At 41.6% G+C, this 24,506-nt stretch overlaps 1 protein-coding gene across 1 annotated transcript in view; it reads left to right on the top strand.

Annotated features, from left to right (window-relative positions):
• sowah (ankyrin repeat domain family member sosondowah) overlaps positions 1-24,506 on the top strand; it is a 113,397-nt gene that overhangs the window by 16,836 nt on the left and 72,055 nt on the right. Inside the window, exons 5-6 of the mRNA XM_018538302.1 lie at positions 215-250; positions 521-625. Of these exons, the coding sequence (XP_018393804.1) occupies positions 215-250; positions 521-625 (141 nt within the window). The remainder of the gene's footprint in view (positions 1-214; positions 251-520; positions 626-24,506) is intronic.

The following is a 24,506-nucleotide window of genomic DNA, read 5'->3' as shown; positions in this document are numbered from 1 at the left end:
CTCTCTCTCTCTCTCTCTCTCTCTCTCTCTCTCTCTCTCTCTCTCTCTCTATCTCTCTTTTTGCACCAACGCCAACGCCATATACAGCGGACCGGTTTTCGCCGCGACTTGCCGCTGCGTGCCCCGTGAGCGTCCGCGTGACGTGGCGCGTAATGTTGATTTTTCAAGGGATCAACTCTAACCCCCCCTCTTACCTCTCTTCTTTTCTCCGCAGGGCGCCGACGAGGATGACAGCGCTTCCGTTGCCTCGGTAAGTTCATCACCCACCGCAGATCGCGATTATTGCGCGCGCCAATCCGACGAGAGCGACGCAGCACGGGCCGTAATTCTCTTCCCTGGTCGGACGTGCATCGTCGGTCCCTGATAAATGCACGCCAGATCGTGGCCGGGGATCTTAATTAAAATTCGCCCGCTCTCGATCGAACGGCCCGCTCGATCTTCCGCGTGTTGCTGATCGATCCCGGCGATCCCTCGCACCCATTAATCGCTAATAATCACCACGATCGATGCTTTCCCAAAGCAACTGGATGGAAAATCGCGAGAGTGGCTAGTCAGGGCGGCGCAGGGGGACTACCAGGCGCTGGCGAAGCTTGCAGCCGAGGAACCTCGTCTCACCAGGCTCAAGGTAGGATAAACTACATATATATTTAATTCTGCTACGCGCGAGATTTATAAATTGTAAATCATATCATGAGCTATCCCCGCGTAACTCACCCTGCTTTATTTATTTATTTTGCTTAAAAGTATGGTTTCAGAATTGTTATACGGTCTCCTTCAGAATTTGCGTTAATTCTGCTTTGCAGATTTAGAACTGTAATAATATTTACGCTGATAAAAATTTCGAATCAGATAATTTTCATTAACCAGAGTTCTGGTTACCTATTTCAATTAGAATTATAGCAGATATATTCAATCGGAGTTCTAATTTATTTACTCTCTCGACCAGAATTTCAATTAACGTAACCAGATTCTTTACAGACAGAAAATAAACGCGACAATGTCGGAACATTGTGTATAAAGAGTGTATGATACACATACACACATACATACATACATATATACACGCATTGCGATGGTTGCGTTGCATGCTAAAGTTTCCTAGATTCTGGCGTTGAACCTTCATCGTTCACGTATACACGCGCGATCGTGCGATGGATCTCATTGAATTACGGCTACGCCACTTCGGGTGATAATGACAAAGGTAGCGAGCGGGAGGTTCGGAAATATAATTACGGTGTGGCTTACCGTAGGCCTGGGGATCAGGCCGTTATTACACGCACGGCAGAACTTAACACCTGCGGCGTTGTAAATTCGCCGTTTTCGCGCGCCGCCATTGACAGGTCAATAAATCTAAGAACCCCCGTGGCAATCAGGCGGCTGTTGTATACCACGCTAGCGATATGTGGAGCGAATCAGGAGTGGCGGATGGTAGCAGGTTAAGGGCTATTCACACCACTTGTATCGATTATAAATCGTCGCCTGTCAAGTAGTTTGACCGCCACGGATGTAACACGGAGTTGCTTCAGTGGAGTTATTGCTGACATTAAAATAATCTAAGAAATATAATAGCTGATAAAATACCTTCTACGTTACTGATAATTAATCGCGATCTTGTGATATATATTTAGACAAAATTAACAGAACAATATTTTCAAGAAGACGGGGGAATTATAATTTTAATTATTGATTTAATGCTTTTTTACTTTTTATAGTAATTCTCTATTAAAACTCATAACTACGTTGTTTCCTTTATTACTCGTTTCTATTGGTTCTCTATTTGGACATTCTGAAGCTACCTTAACACACGCGCGCGCTATCGGGTGAACGAAAAAGAGAAAGGGACGGATGAGAGGGTGAAATGGTCGAAAAGTGGGGACGTTGCACGGTGGTTGGAGATGGTCGGCGAAAGGGGTAGAGGTGGCTCGACCGCACAGGGTCTGCGTGCTGAATTCATTCCGCTGGACAAGGTTGCCCCACACCCACCATCGCCGTGCCACGTCTGCCTCATCCCTTGGGATAAATTGGCCGAACCCGCGTGTTTGCGGATAACATCGCCGCGATATACGTTCGCCTATAACCGCTACCGTACGAACCTAACCGTCCGCGGTGCCCTTTTTACGACGTGTCTCGGACTCGCGGAAATTGGCAACGAACTGCTCTGTCGTTGTTTGTTTTTCTGGCTGTTTTTTTTTTTTTTTTTCATTTGAGTATATTCTCCACGAAACACGTACGATAAACCAGGCGAACGAATCAATTTACGATACTTGGAAAGCGAGAGGCCGAAAAACAAATTCGAGGATCGACAATTTTTCGAATTTCCAGGAGATCTATATGGTCGATTTTGATCAACATAAAACGAACGTTTGTCAATTATAATGTTGATCACATTAATGTTAATCCAAGATATGTTATATGTATCGAGTAGGTATTGTCCAAGATCAATTGTTCCTGACTGCGAGTCTTTGACACGTAGACATATAATAATCTATCATCGATGAATATGCAACAGTTTGGGAGAGGGTGTGAGGTGATAGGGTGTTGGAGAGCGGGTGAAGTAAGCGACAGGGTGTGTCTGTGTCGAGAGGGAAAGGGAGGGGGATCGTCAGTAGGCATGCCAATTACTCTCCCGGTAATTAAATCAACAGCGGAGCTAATCAACGTTACCCCCGGCGTATCTCCATTCCCCATAGAGCCTTCATTGGAATAAATAAATCAGGTGATTATTCGATATTTTTGACGATAACGATTTCATCCGCTAGAATTTTGTTGATGTAATGAACAATTAATAGCGTCAAATAATTGTAAAAAATTGAAACTGTAACGATACATAATTCTTATGTCCGTTTCCATCAACGTAAATTAACTTTAATCTCTGTTCAATTTTCTCTTTATCTTTTTCTAATTTTTAGAACTAGGAAGAGATAAAGAGAGCAAGTTAAATTGAAGTTATTAATCATGGTAGAAACGCATTAAATGTTTATGAATTTTTCTGCTTTGAAATAAAGAAGAACAGAGAGAAAATATTCGTATCGGTATCTTGTATCTTTTATGGTTGTCTATGATTTACTATGATTTTCACGATAGACGCACAGCATGTACTATCTACTTTTTCTTACACTTTGAGAAGTCTAGCCATACACACAACTTATAGGTATAACGTGAATCGTGCCCAAACGATGTATACGGCCATTGTATTCTATGAGTCAGGTGTACATCGTCGTCATCGAGGGAAAGAGGCACTGTGTGCCCATTATATTTTATTAACGAACGCGTCTGGCATCGCGATAGATTCGCCTCTGTGAGTCGCGCGGTATGTTCCTCGGAAATGCAGGACGGGTGCATCGGTCTGACGTGACGCGTGGTTGGCCCCTGTTCGATCAGGTACCTCATTACATTTATTTCCATGAACTCGCTTCTATTGCTTCGACAGCTGCAACTATCGCCGATAATATTCGTGATAACTTGCATTCGCTTATTTACCTTTTACTTTTTAAAAATCGAACAGTTTTGGGAAGATCAATTTTAAGTATCCAAAAATACCAACGAGTTAAATAAAGCTGAAGAAGTATTCTAATTTTATCAAACGCGCGATGTTAGACATTTATAAAACGTAACGAATTATTAATAGCGCGTTTGTGGAGGACATCGCTATAATAATTGAGTTCTGCGTCGCTCGCGAATGAAAGCTGTTAGTAAGGATCGCCAGTAACATTATATAGTGGCCGGTGTTTGGCCTCCGTGTATTTATCTCGTGGTATCTCCCGGTTTAATAACGCCAGGCAATCAGGAGGTATACCTCGTTCGTCCGTTCTGTGCATTCGTACCGGAGCTCTCTCGTCGGTTCTGCTCGCCTCTCCATGCCGATAAATAATAACCATTTGTATCGGATTCTAATTACTCGCTCTAAGCAAACAAATAAACGGCGGGAGATGAGACGTGCCGTGAGAGAGGAGGTGGGCTTAATGTTATGGTGGCTGCGGGCTGATTTAAGGAGTGTGGGACCGCCCACCTTGAAGATGTATCTTCGTGCCGAGTATCGGTCCACCTGTTATGAGTGTTTCAACGCCACTGTGCGTTCTTTCTCTTTTTTCTCTTTCCTCCCCCCGTTTTGTTTCATTTCGCCACTGTTGCGTATCCCTCATCGGTCGAGAAAAATTTCAATACCGCACGAACATGTCGAGAATGTCGAGCGACAAGCGATTACGCACGGGAATCACAACGACAGCTGGAAATAATTCGCGCGTACGGACTACCTGAGCGAATTACCAGCGCCAGCGCCAAGTCCTTCCATTTGCGCGACCGATAAATTACGAATATCGCCCTGAGGACTGCACTTTAAGTGGCGTATATCCTTTCGTTGGGGCAGCGCGGCAAACGTGGGAAGGAATTCGCTTTCAGAGGCGACTCCACGGGGCGATCCTTTCTCGCGATGACGGCCATGATCGATAAGAGGCAGCGCGAGAGGAGAGAAACGCGTTTTCGCTTAAAAGGTCCTCAAAAAAGGTCGACGGTAGTTCGTTACCGGTGGGCTATTAGCGGGCGTAACGCACGTCGTAGGAGCGTCGAAGGACTAAGTAAACCCAGGCTAACAAGGAGGCGTATCCAACGGCCACGAATGATCTACCGATCCGAAGTTGGCATTATTCCGCTCTTACCCTCTCTGTCTCTCACTGTCTCCTCTCTCGTCCGACCTCTCTTTCCCCTTTCTTCTTTTCCTCCCGTATATATCCATGAGTCCTGCCTACCTATAGGCGAATATATCTACCTGCGCCTCCTACCTACGCCCCCGAATATTAACACTCTGATTTATGCGCGTAATTATCTCTAGTTATTTTCTTAGTATGGCCCCGGTACCTCTCTCCTCTCTGTAGCTTGTCTTCGTAGCTGCCGGTGCTGCTGATGCACAACAAATTAACCGTTCCTTCTTCCGCCTCCCTTTGCTCCGCACGTTTCGCACAATCTTTCTTTTTCTTCTCTTTCTGCTCTTTTTCCCGACCGGCGCCATTCTTACCGTTCACTTGCCGCGCATTTATAAGGAACCTGGGTTAATTCTTTAATAACATTCTTATTATTCGATGTATTTCTGCATGAACGAACGCTTGGTAAAGTCGCTTCAAGTCCGGCAAGGCAGGAAGAGGGGACGATTGCACCTTCATCCGCAACTCGGATTCAACCCGCGGAGATCATTTATTTCTCGCGACGACTCACCAAACGACCTGTCCCGCCTCTCTATAGGTCGTGCGTGCTTTGAAGTGTAGAATATACTTGCCTGAGATATATTCCCGTTCGCTTGTTTAATGGTTACTATTAAATTTATCTCGCGTGTGTCAAAGATGGCTTTAGAATGATTAAGGATCATTAGATGATACTAAAACATTACCTCCGGCGAGATCTCCCCTGGTGAATACACTTTGGACTTATCAGATCGTAATATTGAAACGTTCTCTTTGTAAGGTTGTTGCATTAGTGTTACATTTTGATGTGCGATGTATCGAAGCGAATTTACGATTTCGATAATTGAATCTCGTTTGTAACAGTCTTGAAATCGCATCGGGAAGTTATTGCGCGCAATGTTATAGCTGCAGGAGTCAAATCTTTTCTCGATCCGCGCAGGTAAAAAAGTCAAGTGGCAGCCCGTCCAAGATATTTCAGCCGAGAATAGGTTTTATGGGGCGCATTCAAAGGTGTCGGGGATCAGGGCGCCAGGGCGTCGTCATCGCGACATGGGATCGTCTTGCATAGTACCCTTTTTACGAGTCTCCGTTCTTCGTTTGCTCTCCTTTCGGACCCCTCTGGAGTTTTATTCTTTGCCCCGTGCGGTACAGATCGACTGCTTTGTTTGTCTGCTAGTTTACAACTATTCGATCAGTTCTCGTGGTTGCTCCCGCCATTTGTTCTTTTCTAAAAAAAAAAAAAGGAAAACGAAAATCACAAAATCAAAAATACAATATTCATAGATCGCTTATATGAAAGTTTTGTTATGCGATATTTATTGGAAGAGAAGCGAATAGATATTTGCAAAATGTAAAAAATTAGGTAAGTAGGTAGAGAGGAGGGGGGGAGCTATTTCATGTACTATACAATCGCGAGAAACAGAAAATAAACGTCGTATATTATGACGATGTGAAGCAAGAATATTTTTTATTTATGCTAAGTACAAAATTATGGTTTATTCCTCTCTTTACTTTTCTACATTCTATCTATAATGCCACAAATATCTATCAGTTCTTTCTAATAAATATTACTGCAGAACTTTCTTAACGACCTACACGAAAAGAACAATTTTGCTGAAGTATCTGAAAATTTAATCGGATAGAAATTTAAAAATAATTTTTATTAGACCATTAAAATAATTATATAAAATGCTCAAACTAATTGCTAAAATATTAAGATTTTTTATAGTATTGCTTATTATGTTTGAAATTTTTACGTAATTATTTTAATCGTTTGACAAAATTATTTTGAGAAGTCTATATCTATAGCTATATATTTTTAGATACTTTAATAAAATCGTTTTTTCCATGTATATATTTCCTTCTCTTAATTCCATTCTTTGAAGATTTGTAATATTTATTCGGATATACTTGATCGTCATTTTATCTTTTTAACAAAGGAAGATAAAATATTTATTTGCACCTTTTATATCTACGAGAATAACTCACTGAGGTGTGTCGCTATAATTGTTTTTGGCTGTCACTGATTATAAAACTCACTTCCCATCATCACTGGTCTCTCTGATGTCCCGATAAGAAGTGTCGCAAGTACGACTCGTTCCGGCCGATGAATGTGAGTGGATTGATACAGCCGATACGCCAATATTAATATCGCTCGTATCGCCGATAAGGATACGATCACACGATCGCAGGATCCTCCTCGGCGTTCTCTCTAGCAAACGGGAATCAAGACGAGGTATATAAGCCGACACGCGATAAGCGAGTCTAATTTAAATATTTCTCGAATAATCCCGGCGCCTTTCCGTTTCGCCTCGCTCGCGCGCGAATAATGTCTGGTATACATCGTGACAGGAATGTCCCGTACCACGTGATTAATGTCATAGTACAGGTGTACCGATACATTGTAACGCGTATACTCGTGTCGAGGCCTCGGCACGCACGGCAGGGCTGTGATCCGCATTCGCGCATAATTTTACCGCGCCTTGAGCGAGGTTCCGAGAAATTATGCGCGTAATAACGAGGAACGACGAAACCGTCGGCCGACGGTATCTACCCGCGAAATCGTTCGTGACGTGCGCTCGTCGATCGTGCCCAGCGCAGCCCGGTGGTGCCCGGCGCGTCCAAGGAGTAAAAGAGGACGAGGTGAGAGGAGAGAAAGACAGCAAGGGCGTTCACCGGGGGGATACCGCGCTCTTCTTTCGTGTTATATATCCGCACACTCTCTCTTCTTGGTGCGTCGAGTATCTCGGCTGTCCTGCTTGTTCGCACTGCGCGTCGCTAATTAGCTTCAAGACCGATGGCTATCTGTCCAGCCACATGTCCTTAAAGTGGCGAGCCCAAACATCCGGTACGCCTTTTCCGTTTGGAATTCGAGTTCTTCCACGGATTCGTGACGACGACGACAACGACGACGATGATTTGTCGTCGACGACTGCGCTTCTACCATTCGCTTTATTATACGACCACTTTCATTACTGAAGAATATACATTTATTTCACTGTCATTAATGTTATTTATCTTGGCAGATTATGAGCTTTATGACGCGACCAAACGATTAATTTTCTTTATTCCCATGTATTACATTGTCTTGTTGTATCAAGAACGCTTTTATACCTCGAGATCATAGATATTTAAGAAAAAAAGTATAAAGATGCTTATCTGACACTTTCATTATTACACATACCTATCATTTTATAGGGTTTATAAACAGGTGTAATCTAATAAACGTAAACTCTTTATATATATATATATATATATATAGTTGCATTACAGTACAAAGAATGTCTATCTGATATACGTTGGTGTAATGACACAGGTTTAATGCAGCGTGTATGATTAATGGTGTGCTATATATGAGTAGTGTATATTTAAAGGAGTATATATATATACACGTATAATTAAACAGCATTTATACGTGTAAGCGTTTTATCGCTACATACATCACAGGTGCATTGCGAGAATATAAACGCGCTCCGACTTTGATTTCGTTACGAGCCCATGCATCATCGCCGATGCATAAGTGATCAAAACGTGGAATCATTAGCCGTTGGATTCGCTGCTGGCACCTCATTGAATTTGGAATCTTGCCTAGAATTAATCTGCATGAAAATTGGAGGCCCTTGTAATGGCGCCGCGCCACTTTCGAATCGACCGCGTTGTATACGATGGAAGAGATCATAGCAATACTGAACACACACTGCACGCGCACGTACATACCTCCCCCCCCACACACACACACGCATACACGCACGCATAGGTACACGCTCGAACGTCGTGCAATTAGTAAGCGGAGCTCATTATGGAGATTCCTCGCGTAACTAAATACTTAATACAGGTCTCGTTGTCCCTTTCTCTCAAACTTCTGCTCTCTTTTTCTCTTTTCCTCCTCGCTTTGAATTCGTAAAGAGCCACGGCGTTGCTAGAGGCAGACAACCCGCATATAATGACAGTCGCTAAGAGAGAAGCCCCTGGCGTTTCTATAAACGCGCAATATATACGCGCGCGCGCGCGCATGCATATACACATGCAGATACTATGCACGCATATGCCTCCCTGTATGAGAACCTGCTCTAAACGCGTCGGACGGATCGCGTGTCGATCTACGCCGAGATATTTGTTACTTTACAGTTGTATCACGTTTTGCGCGTGGAAACAAAGCCATTGTTTGTAGTACGTACACGCTACGCCCGTCTGAGCCGACCGGCCGCGTCGCAAGCCGACGTTCACGCCGATCGGGGATGCGAGGCGCCCTGTCGAAATCTGTCGACCTGCGACCTCATCCTGTCGAATCCAACATGATGACTTTACGTTTGACCTTATCGCCTTCGTTGCGCGCGCGGTGAACCATTCTAAATTTCTTTCCAGCGAGATTCCATATGTGGAAAGGACTATTTTCGTCAAGTACCTATAAATTGAACTGGATATACAGATCTGTGCAGATAAGTTTGTTGGATCAAAATAATTTATATAAAATTCTTTTGCTGCATTACTTCTTATGCTTGAGATTCCTACGTAATTGTTTTAATGATTTAATAAAATCATTTTCAGACCTGTATTAATATTTTATATTTTAATTTGCACTATGCTTGACTCTCATTTGTCTTTTAAACGTTTTTCCTTTAAATCTTTGAATGTTGGCAATCCTTCGATTACTATATGTTTTAAATTTTTAGATATCTCAGCAGAATTGTTTATTTTCCATGCATACGAGTGTATTTTGTCATCGGCATTACAAATTTAGCTCCTCGTAACTAACTCTAGCTTCTCTTTGATATCGCTGTTTTGCCGTGAATTCTCGAGGTCCGTAACACATAAGTCGCGGGCTTGTGGGACTTCTTTACATCTTCCTACGCATTTAGCTACTTTTTTCCTTCTTTATTATTGTACCTCTTTTTCCTTTCCACGGCGGTGGGTCACAGTCTGCGTTTTGCCGGCGTGTGGAGGAGTAGTGGCGGCGGCACGATCTGATGAATTCGTGAGACGTCGTTGATATTTCAGTGTCAGGGTCGGCGGTTTTTGTCATTTGTAGCGGCGTGCTTTGGAACGCTGTGTACACCGGTGTGTCGCTAAGCTAAATCGAGTTTAGGCTCTAATTACACGACGACGACCACGTCGTTTCGTATACGTCGTATACTGGGTGTTCCACGCATCGCACACTTTCTCTCCAATTGTAAGACACGTGCAAACATTTATGCGTCATACTCATAGAGAGCACCGTTCATTTCAATGCCAATGGGAATGAATCTTAATATAAGCTAATAAAAATTAACACTTAGCGTATTCAGCTAGAAAAAAAATGTAAACGAATGAAATTACATTCTTTATCTTAATGTTGAATAGACTTCGTTGAGAACAGTAATTTTAATAATTAGAGATTGCGTTAATCTAATATATAAAAATTGCAAGGGGTGATGGAAAAATCGGCTCGAGGACGATGGAAAAGCTCACGCGAGAATCCAGAGTCGAGAGAAGGTGCGTGTACCCCGGGACACACCGTGTATGTAGAGGGGGAGAGTATGAGCCGCGCGTATCGTGTCACGCTGCACAGATAAGGATCCAGGTTTCGTTTTAATGCGGCTACGAATGCTCGTTAACGACCGCGCTCGTGGTCCGTCGCCTCGGCTATTATATTCACGTATATACGTACACGCATACGTGTTGGGCATTCGCACCCAAGTCGACAGCTCCGCGAACCGACTCCTCCCACACAGACCGGACGCTTCCTTCGGGATCGCTGTTATGAAAGCGAACCCTCGAATTAAACGGCACCCTCTTAATCCTCTCTCGTTTGTTTCCTCGTCTACCTGCGTTATCTCTTCAACTTGGCGTTAACGACGGCCATTGGCGTTGATCGCCTGATATTCGACGTCACGAATATAAACAGATCTATCTTAGCCGTGTGGAGGATGTTCCCAACTCTTTCACTTTTATTATATTTTATTTATTTTGCAATTGACAGTTATTGCTTAACGCTATTTTCTATAACTCTTCTCCATTTTCTAATTCTCCGTCTGCGATCATATTTTTACTCCCTCCATTTACAATCTGTGTTTCTACTGTTTCAAGTTTTCAAAAAAATGTGGAAAAATTTAGAGTTACTTTTTAATATCTTTATTATATTTTATCAAATAGTTTAAGATATTTAAAAAGGTCCGGATTGCCTTCCTTTATTTCAAAGAAAGAGAATAAAATTTTTCCAAAAAAAACTCAAATTACAGAAATATAGCTGAGAAACATTTCATAATTTTTCCAATTAATACCTAATTCAGAAGTAAGTGCCGTTTCATCATGTATATATATATTTTTTAATTTTATAAGAATGTCATAATAGTGTAAAAAGTTTTGAGTAACGTAAATGGGTAAAAAATAAACTGTACAGGTATTATGTTACTTCATGTAGAAAATATTAATTAGTTGCACAGCAGGTTCCGACGAGTTCTTATAATTGCTCCGGTATACCTCACTACCCTGAAGAAAACAAATACTCTACTCACGTTTGTCTCTTTCTCGAAAATACAGAAAAACGCGACCTAAGCGAACTCGGCGAAGATTAGCCGATCGCTATCGGTTCGGTTGTCTTACCTTAACGAGCTGGCTACAGCCCCAGCCTGTCTCGAACCATTTCTCCCGTTTTGCTCCGACTTAACTCGCCCTCTTCCGCTTCTCCGGCTTCCGAAGGGAAACATTTACGCAGGTACGAATGCACAGCATTTCACGATATATGCTGCTAGATATGAATAATGAATCCGCTCTCTTTTTTACATCGTTACGAACGGATTTATATCTCAAGGGTCGAAAACGTGGCGACGCCATCGTAAATCTTACCGTAAGACTTATCTGCTGTTAATTTGTAAATGACACCAACATAGTATTTGCTAGAAGAAGCGAATTACTGTATCCCGAATAGAAGTTATTCCAAGACTAATTTAGAATTATTTTTAAAAATACGTGGTATAATTTATAGTTTTATGGTTTTGCATGGAATGCTTAAAATATGATATTTGATATATCATGTATGAAATATGTATTTCAGATACGACTTTTGATTTATTTTTATGTGTATTTATTCAGATCTAGAAATATCGGATTTTTTTGTCGAATTTTCTTCGAAAATGTTGCGTTAAATATTTTAAAAATAAATTTGTCCTGTATATAGAATGCTTAAGATATATTTTTCGATTTATCACGTAAAATATTTAAAACTTAATTTAAAAAATAATTTTTAATATATTTTTATACATGTACAAATTTCGGAAGTATTAAACTTTCCTTTGTTGAATTTTTTCTAAAAAAAATGTCGCGCGTTATATATTATATTTATGTAATCGTTTGTATACAGCTGAAACAAAGTATGGCAATTTTTAAGGTACTTTTTATTACAAAACCACACATTACGGTAGACGGCATGGAGCACTGCCGCTTTTTTTCAGTAAATCATTCTACATATATAAAAATATATATGCCGACGTTAATGAGAGAGAATTTTCAAAATACCGTGGCAAGGTCTGCAAAAAAAAATCTGTACTGCGCGCAACAGTTCCTGCGGGAAATTTACTGCTAATATTTTTTCGCTTCACGGACGCATTAGAGTTAAAACACTTGGAATATATAGCTTTGTACTGACTTTGGAAAATTTATTGGTCCTTTCCTGTCCTGTCCTCGGATTGCGCTCACTGTGTTGCAACGAAACGCAGACTTGGCGCCACTCAGGAACCGCACGGCCATCGTTAAACGATCGTTAAGACGAGATCTTATCTTTCTTTGGACCTTTCTGACCGCGCGTCCCCTCCTCCCAAGTTTCGATTTCACAAAAATATTCTCGGCGATTTACGCAAAACGTCAACTGACGATTTGTGAAATTATAGCTTTTCCGGAAAAATATACCTGTTTTTCTGAGAAGAAGATCCGATTTGTTTCGCTGCTATAAATTCTTTTTTGTGTGTATTCCTTTTTATATTTGATGCAGTTATGTGTGTAATTCACGTATACGTGCTTGGATCTGCCAATAACGTTTAAGAAAAGCTAAAATCTCATGGGATAGATAAATAGTGATTAATTAATATAGTTGCGTTACGAATTCCACCGTTTGTGGTCACGAGGGAGAAAGAGAGGCCATTGCGATGCGCAAGGTCGTTACTTCCCGTAACGAATTGTTCATTTAATTTTGCTGAACATTTTCGGCGCCGCGGTGGGGCTCGCTTGTAACCCCGGACAGCACGTTCCAATAAATCGAGAATGAAGCGGAAGGGGAGAATAGAAAAAAATGCATTCGAGTTTCCTTTCGCGGGGGAAACATTATTCGGCATGAAAACAGAAAAGGGACGAGCAGTTTCATTTCAAGTGGGCTACGGTTTTTATGCTTTTTCTAGATGTTATCTGGTTTCCAAATTTTTTTTACACACAACAGCACAGAAGAGAAAAATATAAATCAGAGAGAACGAAATAGAGAGAAGGCAGAGAACGAAGAGTTTATTACATCCAATTTACAATCGTTTTTTCTTTAGCGATAAAAAAATGAATACAGTAATATTATACAATTTCCATATGCATTTAGTGCGAGAATAAGGTATTTTTAATTGCTACGGGAACGCTTCCGGAGATGCTCCGTGCTAAAATATTTGTAATGGAACTTCCGCGTCGAATTAATCGAAGGCTTTCGTTCCTCAGCGGGCTTTTAAATCTGAATCGATCGATCCGCACGCGATATTTTCCATCAGAAATATTTTAACGAGAGCGATGTCGGGCCGGGAATTATATCTGTTTGCCGGGGCGCTTCTTTATTGGATTTTGGGAGAGTTACGAAAAATATCAATTAAACACAAAAGCGCCGGGCCGTGTCATCCGATAATGGTGGAGATCGGTTGCCCCGGGGGCATGGAGTAATTGGGATGAAGGTGGGGGAGAGAGAAAGGGATTTTGGAGAAAACAATACTGCAAATAATACAAAGCAAATTGCAGTCGCGATACTTATCGTATCTATCGTATGGATAATTGGCGCGCGTGTTAACGAACGGCCTCCTATGCAATTTTGAATCGATCGCGATATTTTACCTCTGCATATAATGAAGGCTTTCTGTTTATTAAAGCTGTACATTGTCAGTCTTTGCAAATTACGATTAAATATATTGGAGAAAAAAAAAAGAAAAAAAATGCCTTTGCACGCATTAAAGCTAATTTCTCGATCTATCTGTTAATCTCTCTCTCTCTCTCTCTCTCTATCTGTTTACAAAAGATTTTTGTAATTTTTGCATGATAATTCGACGAAAAACGAAATATCTACAATACACGGAAAGAACAATTTTACCGAAGCATTAAAAAATTTAGCTGGATACAGATCTGAAAATAATTTCGTTCAATCATCTCAATCATTACCTAGCAATCTCAAGCATGATGAGCAATAGATACTGCAAGAACGTTTTGACATTCCAGCAACCAGTTTGAGCGTCCTGTACAATTATTTTGATGATTCAACGAAATTATTTTCAGATCTGTATTTAGATAAATTTTTAGATACTTGAGCAAAACCGTCCTTTCCGTATATGTATCTCAGAATTACTTGCAGCTGCACACGATCTCTCTCTCTCTCTCTCTCTCTCTTTTTCTCTGTCTTTTCTTCTCTTTTCTCTCGTTGATAGGATACGTGGTTACGGCTGCGTTCTTCAGGAGCAAATATAACTTTCCATAAACTCCTCAATCACTTCGATGTTCACAAGCTCTTGCGTTCATTTGTTTGGCCACTAATTCGTTCGCCCTCCGGGGGTTTCACGGATTCAAAGACGAAGACACGCGCGCGGTGCGGGGTAGCAGAGAGCGAATGGAGGAGGGGCACAGCTGGAACCAAACAGTTCTCCAGCCCGTGATTTCCAGCAGGTTCATTAGCGCTCCTGTCCTTTGATTAATAGCCGCCGGAGGATATCATTCGCCACCGGTTTTCTTACAGATCATTTCACCGTCACCTATCTAGATGGTCGTTAAGATGGATCCTCCTACAAACCCCACCTCGAGACAACTCGCGTATGAAATCGCGCCCGTCACGACATTTCCCATTACGAATTTACGCCAACTTATCACCTGCGCGTTGCTGTCAACGCTATCACTACGTGTCATCTCATTACTCTAACCCCAATTTTAATATCGGGCCAAGTGTATGTCCACGCCTTAAGCATCGTTATTAATTTTGTAGGAGTGTCCCGCGTAATTGGGATAATTTAACATTTCGTATTATCGATACACGACGATGTAAAGTCAATCTTAATCCAGTAACGCAAAATAAATTTGTAGCAGAAAGTATATATCGAAACTTGTGCAGCAAGATTGGAAAGGTATATTTACGACGACGTGACTCAATATACTTAGCATTGAAATGTGTTTACCGTTCAGTAACTTTTACATTAAATAAAGCTACGAATATTCAACTTCCTTGCTATTCGTTTATCTCTCTTGTCGTGGAAATGTAATCGTGAAGTTTTCTCCGGCGTCAAGTGACAACTCTGTAGCGAGAAATGCTACATTCTTTGACACCGGCTGCGACGCATCTCTTCAGAAAGTTATCGATTATTCTTTGCGGTTTGTGGAATTATTCATGAGATCTTCTATACTCTCTGAAAGATACCACCTGTTCTTTCTAGCAGAAGAAATAGTAGATATGAAAAGCAGTCGTCGGATCTTTTGTGTCGGTGAGCTAGTCACACTATGACATCACGTAAAATTATTTTTTGTTTTCATAAAACTATTATCTACTTGATAAAGAAGTTTAATTCATTCATTCGTTGAAACAATGTCGGTTACGTAAATTGTTCGTTTACTAACAATTTCTCTTGATGAAAGATATTATTTTATCATTAAACGTCGTTTTGAGTTTTAATTCTCTTGGGATCAGCTTCTCTCCAATTTCATATCTTGCGAAAAATTCAATCATCATGTTGCTTAATATCGCGATTGTACAATTTTAATACGACAAAACATAACACGATGTGTTTCCTAATATTAATTGTTTGCTGCAATTGGAATTTTAAGCGACATTTTAATTGTGAAAATTCTGGTAGAAGAATTTGAATCTTCGAGAAATAAATAAAATACAATTCCAATTCTTATCGAAAAGTTAAAGTCGTTAAACTTGTTTGGCAAGTATACCAGAATTTTTTCAGATCTTTATATAATCTGGGACAATAAAAAAAAATTGTCCTGTTTCTTGAAGGCCCTATTTATAACAGAAGAGTTAAAATTCGGATCTGTGAAGCTATAGCACGACATTTTGTCAATTACAACAAGTTCCAGTAGCACTTTTCATAGTTCTATAGTTCCTTATAAAAATAAATATTACAATAGTTCCGCATTTGTATAATACTAAAAAATTAAAAATGAAAATATATCATATTAACTTCGAGAATCTAGCACGACATTTTCTCCTCTAAAGTAGTAAAAAACGACAATATTTTGGCAATAGTTCCAAAATAGTACTACTCGAGTTCTACTAAAATATATAATATGAAATCAAAATTCCAACAATTATTAATAATTATAAAATTTAAATATACATAAGTACAACACGACATTTGGAGAAAAAGTGACGTGCTGATTGTTTATACCAGTTTTAACTAGTTCTAGTTAGTATTGGCAGAGTTCTATGCTCTGCAATCATTTTTAAGCAGAGTTCCGGTCGCTACATATTTTTAATCAATTTTTCAATCTCTATGTCCAGCACGACATTTGGACAAAAAGTGATATGCTTAAGATTTGATATTATTTGGTAATACTTATTGTTAGTAAATATTTAAGAAAATAAAATTGTATTATTGGATATATTAACTAAACATTTAATTAATATTATTTTACTCAATTTTTGGTAGGTAGTACCACAGTTTCTTCATTGAACGCGCTTTTTTCAATGTATTTTACTAAAAACATTAGAGAGACAATATTGAATTTTCTATTATTAGTATTCAATTTTCGGAGAAATCGACCCTGACGATCTACGTCACGGGTGTGGTTTCACTTGGCACTCACAACGCTCGCGAGCATCATTTGTCTCTGTTTAACATTTGATAAACAACAAGACTGAAATGATCCTATGGGCGCCAAGTAGAACGTAGCTAAAGTCGCAGCAACGCTCACGATTTATGCCGATTTGGGGTGTAAGAGGAGGCTAACGGAGGAGGATAAAGAGGAAAGAATGGCGCCCACGCGTTATGCTAACACTCGCGCCGCCGACACGGGCTGGGTGGTCCCGCTCTGCTCCACCTACTCACCCTTCAGCCCCTCTCGTGGTCCGCACCTTCATTGCCTGGACGAGCATACAAATACGACTAATTTCACCGATCGGAGACCCTAAACGATCTTGACGACCAATAATCGGCCAATGTCTCTAAGAGATGGCTGGTCTTGGAGCCGCCCGAATATTCTGCACACATACAAATGAGATTTCTCTTTTTTAAACGTTCTTTAGATTTTGTAATCTGCCTCCCCTCCATAAAGAATGTACATCGAGGGGCCGTCTTTTCGGGTTCCGACCGGATGTAGCCCACGAGAGTAAGCGCATTATGTGAACAATCGAGCATTTGTTTGCTAATCTGCGACTGTGCTGCTTTAATCCTGTCTGCTTTTACTGCATGATGATACGAACAAAGTAGAATAAACGAGAAGTTAGTTTACACGAATATCATCGGGATATTATTAAACTAGCGTATAATAATTTAGAATTACGTTACGTTTTCATACAAAAGTAATTTACCAAATGATTATTAGTTCTATATAAATATTACAACTTTATTTTTGTCTTATTCGGAATAGTTGTAACAAATCGCGATCAGACAACGTAAGAGTACCGGGGAATCATCACCGTTCGAGAAGAACAACGCGGGGCCTTCGGCGACGTTAAAGGGATCGAGATGAAAAGAAAGAACGAGAGAGGCGGAGGTGTGAATGAGGCTTGCTTGTAGCGACGCCTCCACTCACAGCGCTCCCGTTGTGTCAACACCTTGGACGAACATTTCCACCACCAACCTAACCCGTCAGAGTCGCGGCTCTCCCGCGTCTTCCTTCACCACACCTCCCCTTGTCTTCGCGCTCCTGAATTCATTCGGATGATAAACATCTTGGCCGCTCCTTGCATAATTCGTCGCGGGGAGGCATCTATTCACACTCTCAATGAGCCACGACGGTGTGAATAATTTAAAAAAAAGAAGATACCAGGCTAGAGCAGATTAGAAAGCTTCATTATCATAAAGTCGATTTCCACTAATTTTTTTGTACCGAGCTTTATACAACGTCGTGCTTTACGAGCTTTAACGACTTGTTGAAGAGCATTGGTGAGTTTATTAAATGAAAGGAGAAATCTTTTGAAAATTTGACTCATTCTTAAAGCAAATATAAAGCTCACGTATTTTCGAACGTGTTATATTTGACAGAATTTTTTCGACTAATTTTTATAAAGAGAAGCAATCGGCGATTTGTCATTGCTCGTAGTGACGCAAGATTTGTCCGCATCACGTCCGGTACAACATTCGAGCTTACGGTTCCCTAAGAATCCCTGAGTCTCGAATGTCTCGCGCGGAGGCACTAAGTGGAAATTGTTGTCAAAAACGGCGGGCTCGTACCGCGCGTACCGGTTCGACGATTCCGCCGGCTGGTGGGTCATATATTTCGAAACCTGCTACAGCGAAGAACGCGCACGTGGGCGCGAGGAACGAATGGAAAAACACACTCTTGCACCACCAATTTACCTGTAGCCGCCGTTCATCGTTTAGTCGTAAGAAACAACACATAATTTGCATGCGTGCCACGTAGTCTTTGAGCGAATTTAGTCGTCGTGTACGAAAGTGATACAGTTACCGTAATATTTAATTAAATAGAAAAAAATTGAAGATTTTTCTCATCACGCGTTTGATTTGTTCTTCAACTTGTCTCTTTCGCAACTTGAGCTTCTAGTTCAGGAAACTGTCGCATTTCCTTGACAAACACCAGACACTCGCGTCTCTAAATACCACGACAGGCCAGCGCGACTACTTCAGCTTCCTTTCGTCTCGGCCGATGGCAATAAAGTCATATTGTTTTTGCGACGTTCGCGTCGCTTTAACGCCCGGCAATATAACTTTAACAACTCTCCCTATACGGGCCGCGATGGAACGCGAGAGAAGAGGAAGCCGTGTGCGATGTGCAGGCGGGAGGGATGGGATAAGGCGAACGAGATCCAGTGACTTTGTGCCTAACGCGGCGCCAGAACCTTCGGGCCAGGGTCCCGTGAACGCCGCAGGAACGTCGGACGTTGTACATCGTCGGACGGACGGTCCGGATGCGGCGGAATATACCTCCTCGTATACATCGTGGGGCGACCCAACCCACCCGTTAGACCCTCGTAAAATTTTTTCTCGATCTTTTTGGCCCTCGATCCTCTTCGCAGAGCAAACGGTCCGCTACAGCTTCGACGTCCGAGGATTTAATTTGGGCGACTACGGCGTTCTCGTTTCACGTTCTCCTTTCCCCTCCCCCCTGCCTCCTTCCCACCGATCTTCTCTCCCTCTCTTCTTCTTCTACTTCTTCTCATTCTTTCTCTCAGTCTATCTGCTCTTTTCGAGAGCCACTCTCCTCGATCCTTATCCGATGGTTTATCATATCCACTCGCCGTGAAGGATACCATCCTCGGACGAGGCGCGGGCGCGTTTGGCTCGTTTTATCGAGACGCGTCCCGTAATCGCCCGTCTCTTCGGTCGAGAGGATTAATATGATATAATTAATAAATATCGACCGTGACACCTGATTATTCGACGAGCGTAAATTAATGGCGTCGCGAGAATCGGGATAAGAGGTACGTATAAGTGGAAGGCAGGTGATCCCGGTCAGTCTAGAGAGATTACGATATAGTCTTTCTCTCCTTATATTTTCAAGGTATATTTTACGATTACGTTTTTGCATATTTCCGTAATGATGGTAAAGCCCGTCCGTGGAATCGCATCACAACTTAGGAATGTAATCCTTATCCGCTTCACCTGTGTCTTATCTCAACGTACACAGACGACGTTAATTAAAAAAAAAAAAAAAAATTGGGAAGAAACTACCTTCTCCCACACTTATCGTGTCATTTAAGGCGTTTATCTCGTCAACGACTGTCCCCCGGATGTAAACATTATTGACGCGATAATGAGTCGAGCCTCGAGTCGAGCTTTCCGACAGTTTCTTACAAATAGGGAAGAATCGGGGACCAGCACTCTGGTTGAGCTTATGTCGCACGTGGCACCCAAAGCATAACGGCGTAAGGTTTCTTGCTCGTAAACGCTTCGAGAAAAAACGTCGACTTTTATTACACTATATCTGTTTTACGTTGTCAGACGTGTTCTGCGACACTTCTTTCCGAAGGAACCGATCCGAAAAAAAAACATGTTGGTCCCGCCGTTTAAATGATCTTGATGCACGATATTTAAAGCTTTTTCATCATCACATTACTGTCAAAACTAACGAAGAATTATGAGAATTACCAGAAAGATGGAGCTTCCATAGCAAATAAAATGTATGTAAGAAATAGAGAAATTTGTTCTTCCAATTTTTACAACTACTTAACGCTAAACAAGTAATTGTGGGGGGGGGGGGGGTTGGGTGGCACAAAGATATTTCGTAAAAATAATCTTCGACAATGCGACAACTCGCTGAAAGGAAGAAGACGAATAAGAGCTCCACCCTTTGAACTAAGACAGCCTCTTCCTCTTCACTTCATGTCTCTCTCACCCTCTCTGCATTGCTCCTCTCTCTCGTTCGTCGTGTATATGCTAATGCGAGACGAATGTCTCTCCCTTTTCCCTTTCGTGTCCTCTCGCCTCCGAAGGAGATAGAGAGAGACAGTATCTTGTGTCTTCGTACGCTATGTCGACGACTTAGGAGGATGCGTTACCCCGTGGGCGTGTTTGTTCGACTAAAATCTCCGCAGTGGGATGGCTATGCAGTTGCACCCGGTGCTTCGTCTGCTTCACCCTCTTCCCTTCGTCCCCTCGCGTCTCAACGTGCAATCGATTGCCCATCGACACGCTGCGATAGATTAGCTAGAATTATCGCCGCATGCGAATCGGACGATCGCATACGCCAACATTGAAATCGACCGGGAAAGAAAGAGGACTATATCCATTGATGTATGACGTATTAGATCACTCGGTGAAGAATGTATTTTTCGCCGATGCTTATTTATTATACGCACATGTCTCGATATGCGTTGATAAATATTACGAGACTGGTTTCGATTTTATACATGCGTGCGCGCACACACACACACACACACACACACACATTGAACAGGATGTATAAATCAAAATAAATCTGTGCCCGCAATCAAAACTTCTTCTCACATCATTGCACTTAATTTATATTTTTAATATGTCACTCTATAAACTATCGCGTGACAGTGACTTTGGTGCCGTGTCGCAGAATATATTGTTGCCGGTCACAGACGTCGTAACGGGGATGCGTTGCTCGCTGGAGGAATATTACGCGAGAGGGCAGTACCAAGAAGCCGAGAGAAGCGCCGAGGTAAACGTCTGAGGTTTCCCCGAGGGGACGACAAACGCGTGAGAGGTACAGAGAGGCGCGGTGATTCCTCTGCGCCGAGAATTCGTAACACGTGTAGCCCGGTGGTTTATGGTGATTAGTAGTTTACTGGAGACATTTCCGTTGCCTGAATCGTCCCCGAGTTTCCCGTTCTTACATTAGTTACCCGATTCCGTCTACAGGGCACGGTAACGCCTCCCTTCCTCGAAATGTCGTCCGAAATGAAGCCACGAGTCTGCCTCGTAATTTACACCTAGCGGAATTGCACAGTTTCTATCAACTGTCGCGGAAGAATAGAAAGGAAGGCATTCACGATTTTTCTCCACGTAATGCCTTTCCTGAATATCTATACTCGTAAAAATTATAATCCTATATTTATTAAATAAGAACTAGACAGAACGTGAAACTTTAAATAGGAATACGCGATACTTTATGAAAATTTATTTTCTATTGGAAACTAGAATATTTTTTATTTCAATAAAAAGTCGTGCTGCACGTGGTATAATTTTCTCTTTTTTTATTATGCTTTAAAATACATTTGATCGTCTGCGAAGAGAATCTGGATCTCGCGAGACTACTCAACTAAATATTATAGTTTCAGGAAGCGAGAACGATGTGGGCGTGAGTCTCCTAATTATTAGCATAACGTACAACGCCGTCTCGGGTGACAGTTATATCCGGACTAGAGAATCTGGCGACTCTGTTAACGTTTACTCGGCGCCGCCCTGAATTCCAGTAGGTTAGCGACAGAGACATCTCGAGTTCTCGAGTGCTTCATCAGCTTAAGGACGGCTTGGGCCCTTGAGCTTGTTTCACTAGCCGTACACTAGGATACTACTTACTCATTAAAATGTGAAAAACGTTTGTGTTTCTACAAGCGGACTAAATCAAGTTTCTCCGTAACTTGCCCGAGTTCAAAGATACATCCACAAGAAAGACTCGCCATTTCGCGTGAACTAAGTGCACTCGAGAAACTCGATCGGCGGACTGGTATCTGGTGAATCTCAAGTAGTCACGCGACGGCATGTGAAAACGCGTCGCAACACGTGCTGCACGCATGTTTCCGCAAAGCCGTGTTGCACCGGTCGACTGTTTACGAGCCGGCCGAGCCACTGGAAGAGGACGTTGACAGAGCTCGCATCGGCGCGCAACAAAAGAGATCACGATACTCTAGAGAACACTTGCTGTCAGGCCAAACATTGACCACCCTTCGCAATCGTCGAGCCACCCCAGCCGCGACCTGTTGGTGTTACGTTACGGGCCGCTCGTCTCGCAAGATACGTGAGAACACGAGCGGTCTCGCAAGGACCACGCGCGACGCCGCCAGCTCCACGTCCTGTCATTTATCTACCGCGTAGGGGGGCCGAGGATGGAGCCGAACGAGCCGGATCGACGACTTCTCGTGATTGATCGGCAGCAACGCCTCGACGACTAGCTGGCGTCAGCTCACTATACCCTGTGTCTCCTGCAAAGGAAATTTGGTACTTCCGCAGGATTCTATATATATATATATATATATATATTATGTCGTATCGTATTATTATTACGTGCTCGCGAGAAAACTTATGATTAAATTAATTAGTTTAGTTACGATCGTTTAAAAAACGATATTTTTAACGTAAAATCGCCAACACCTCCAGAAGTTTTAGAAGAAAACGCAAAATTGGTTGTTTTTAAATACCATTTTTATTTTTGTTACTCTTATATTATTTTTATAACAGTGTAAGTAAAGATTGTTATGTATCTTTTTAATTTTGAGGTTTTGTCAGGTAGGTACTACGAATACAGCGTCACATGCAGACACGTTTCTTCTCAGGCTGACGCCGTAGTTTTGTATGGGGTTCAGCCAATTAGGCTACGAACGACGAGTGATTCGTTGAGAAATATTTTCGGTCACGCGCTAGCGAGGAGGCGAAGGGGAAAAGGGACGCGGTTGAAATGGGGCTGGTTTCTTCTTACCAATTCGAGAACTCCAACTCAATGCTACACCGTAGTAGCGGATGCTTATAAATCGCTTCCAGGTTTTGGCGCTTGCACCATAGGGACTGCTGTCACGCGCGATCTTTAACGACGTTTAACTAATCACGCCCGGAGAAAATATATATCCGCGATGGGAAACTGGCGCCAGGAACGGGATCGCTAACAAGTAAACAGAAACGCAACTCTCTTGTAGAAATCGCCTAAAAAAGCAATCTTGAAATGTCTCTGAAAATGTCGAAACTCTCGATAGTCGTCAATTTTTCTTTTTAACTCATTTGCTTATAACGTTTTCTTAAGATATGTAGATAAATGGAATTAATATGTATACAGATTGAAGAACAGGTTTATTAAAGTACCTAAAAATTTAGCTAAATCTGAAAATAATTTTGTTGAACTATCAAAATAATTATATAGAACGCTCAGAAGCCAGTTGCTAGGATATTAAAGTGTTTGCAACATAGTTTATTATGTTTGAGTTTTCTATATAATTATTTTGACAAGTTCAACAAAATTATTTTCAGATTTGTATCTAACGGAATTTGTAGATATTTCAGCAATTCTTTTCACTTCTTTTTTGTGTATAGAGCAAATATGTTATTATGACATTTTTTGAATTATGTAATTACGAAATTGGACATGCCTTTGTATCGTTGTAATACTGTTTCTTGCTCGCCATAGGCTGCATTTGGTGCAGTGATAACTAGCAGCTGCACTAATCGTACCCTTTAGCAACGGTACGAACGTAGCGATGCCATTTGCTTACAGCGCGTTTATTACACTGTACTATTATATGTCGCAAACCGTGTACATCCGTGCCGCTACTCCGTATACACGTTGCGGATATTGTAATCCAATGCGGAATTATAATTACCTTTCGGTTCCTTCGTATAGTGGTTAAGATATACGAGACGTAGAAGTTGTGGAAAATACCGCGATGTAACACCTTGTATAAGTAGATCGTTAAAACGACGATATCAATTGAGGACATCGCGGGACCCTTCTCCGGCGATTATATTAACATTCCGTGTCCTGTTGCTCGACAGGCACTTTCGTGCAGCGAAGTAACATGCGATTTTACCACCAAACTGCAAGCAAGATTATGACCGTTTTTATTAATGCGTTGTAAGGATTTTTTTAAATTATGATATTCCCCACCTGTGGTTCGATCTTTCTCATGCCAACTATTGTTTCAGTATTAGCAACATTCCTAACGTTGTCGTCTCATGATACTTATCAGTTCAGGAAATTCGGGGACATATCATACGAGAATATTTGTACACTTTATTGCTTCTAAATTTTTCTCTCGATCAAATATCTTCCACTATA

The sequence above is a fragment of the Cyphomyrmex costatus genome, unplaced genomic scaffold (assembly GCF_001594065.2).
Source record: "Cyphomyrmex costatus isolate MS0001 unplaced genomic scaffold, Ccosl1.0 scaffold193, whole genome shotgun sequence".
Taxonomy (NCBI): Eukaryota; Metazoa; Arthropoda; class Insecta; order Hymenoptera; family Formicidae; genus Cyphomyrmex; species Cyphomyrmex costatus.
Note: the sequence above shows the minus strand (reverse complement) of the source record. Positions and strands in the feature narration are given on the sequence as shown.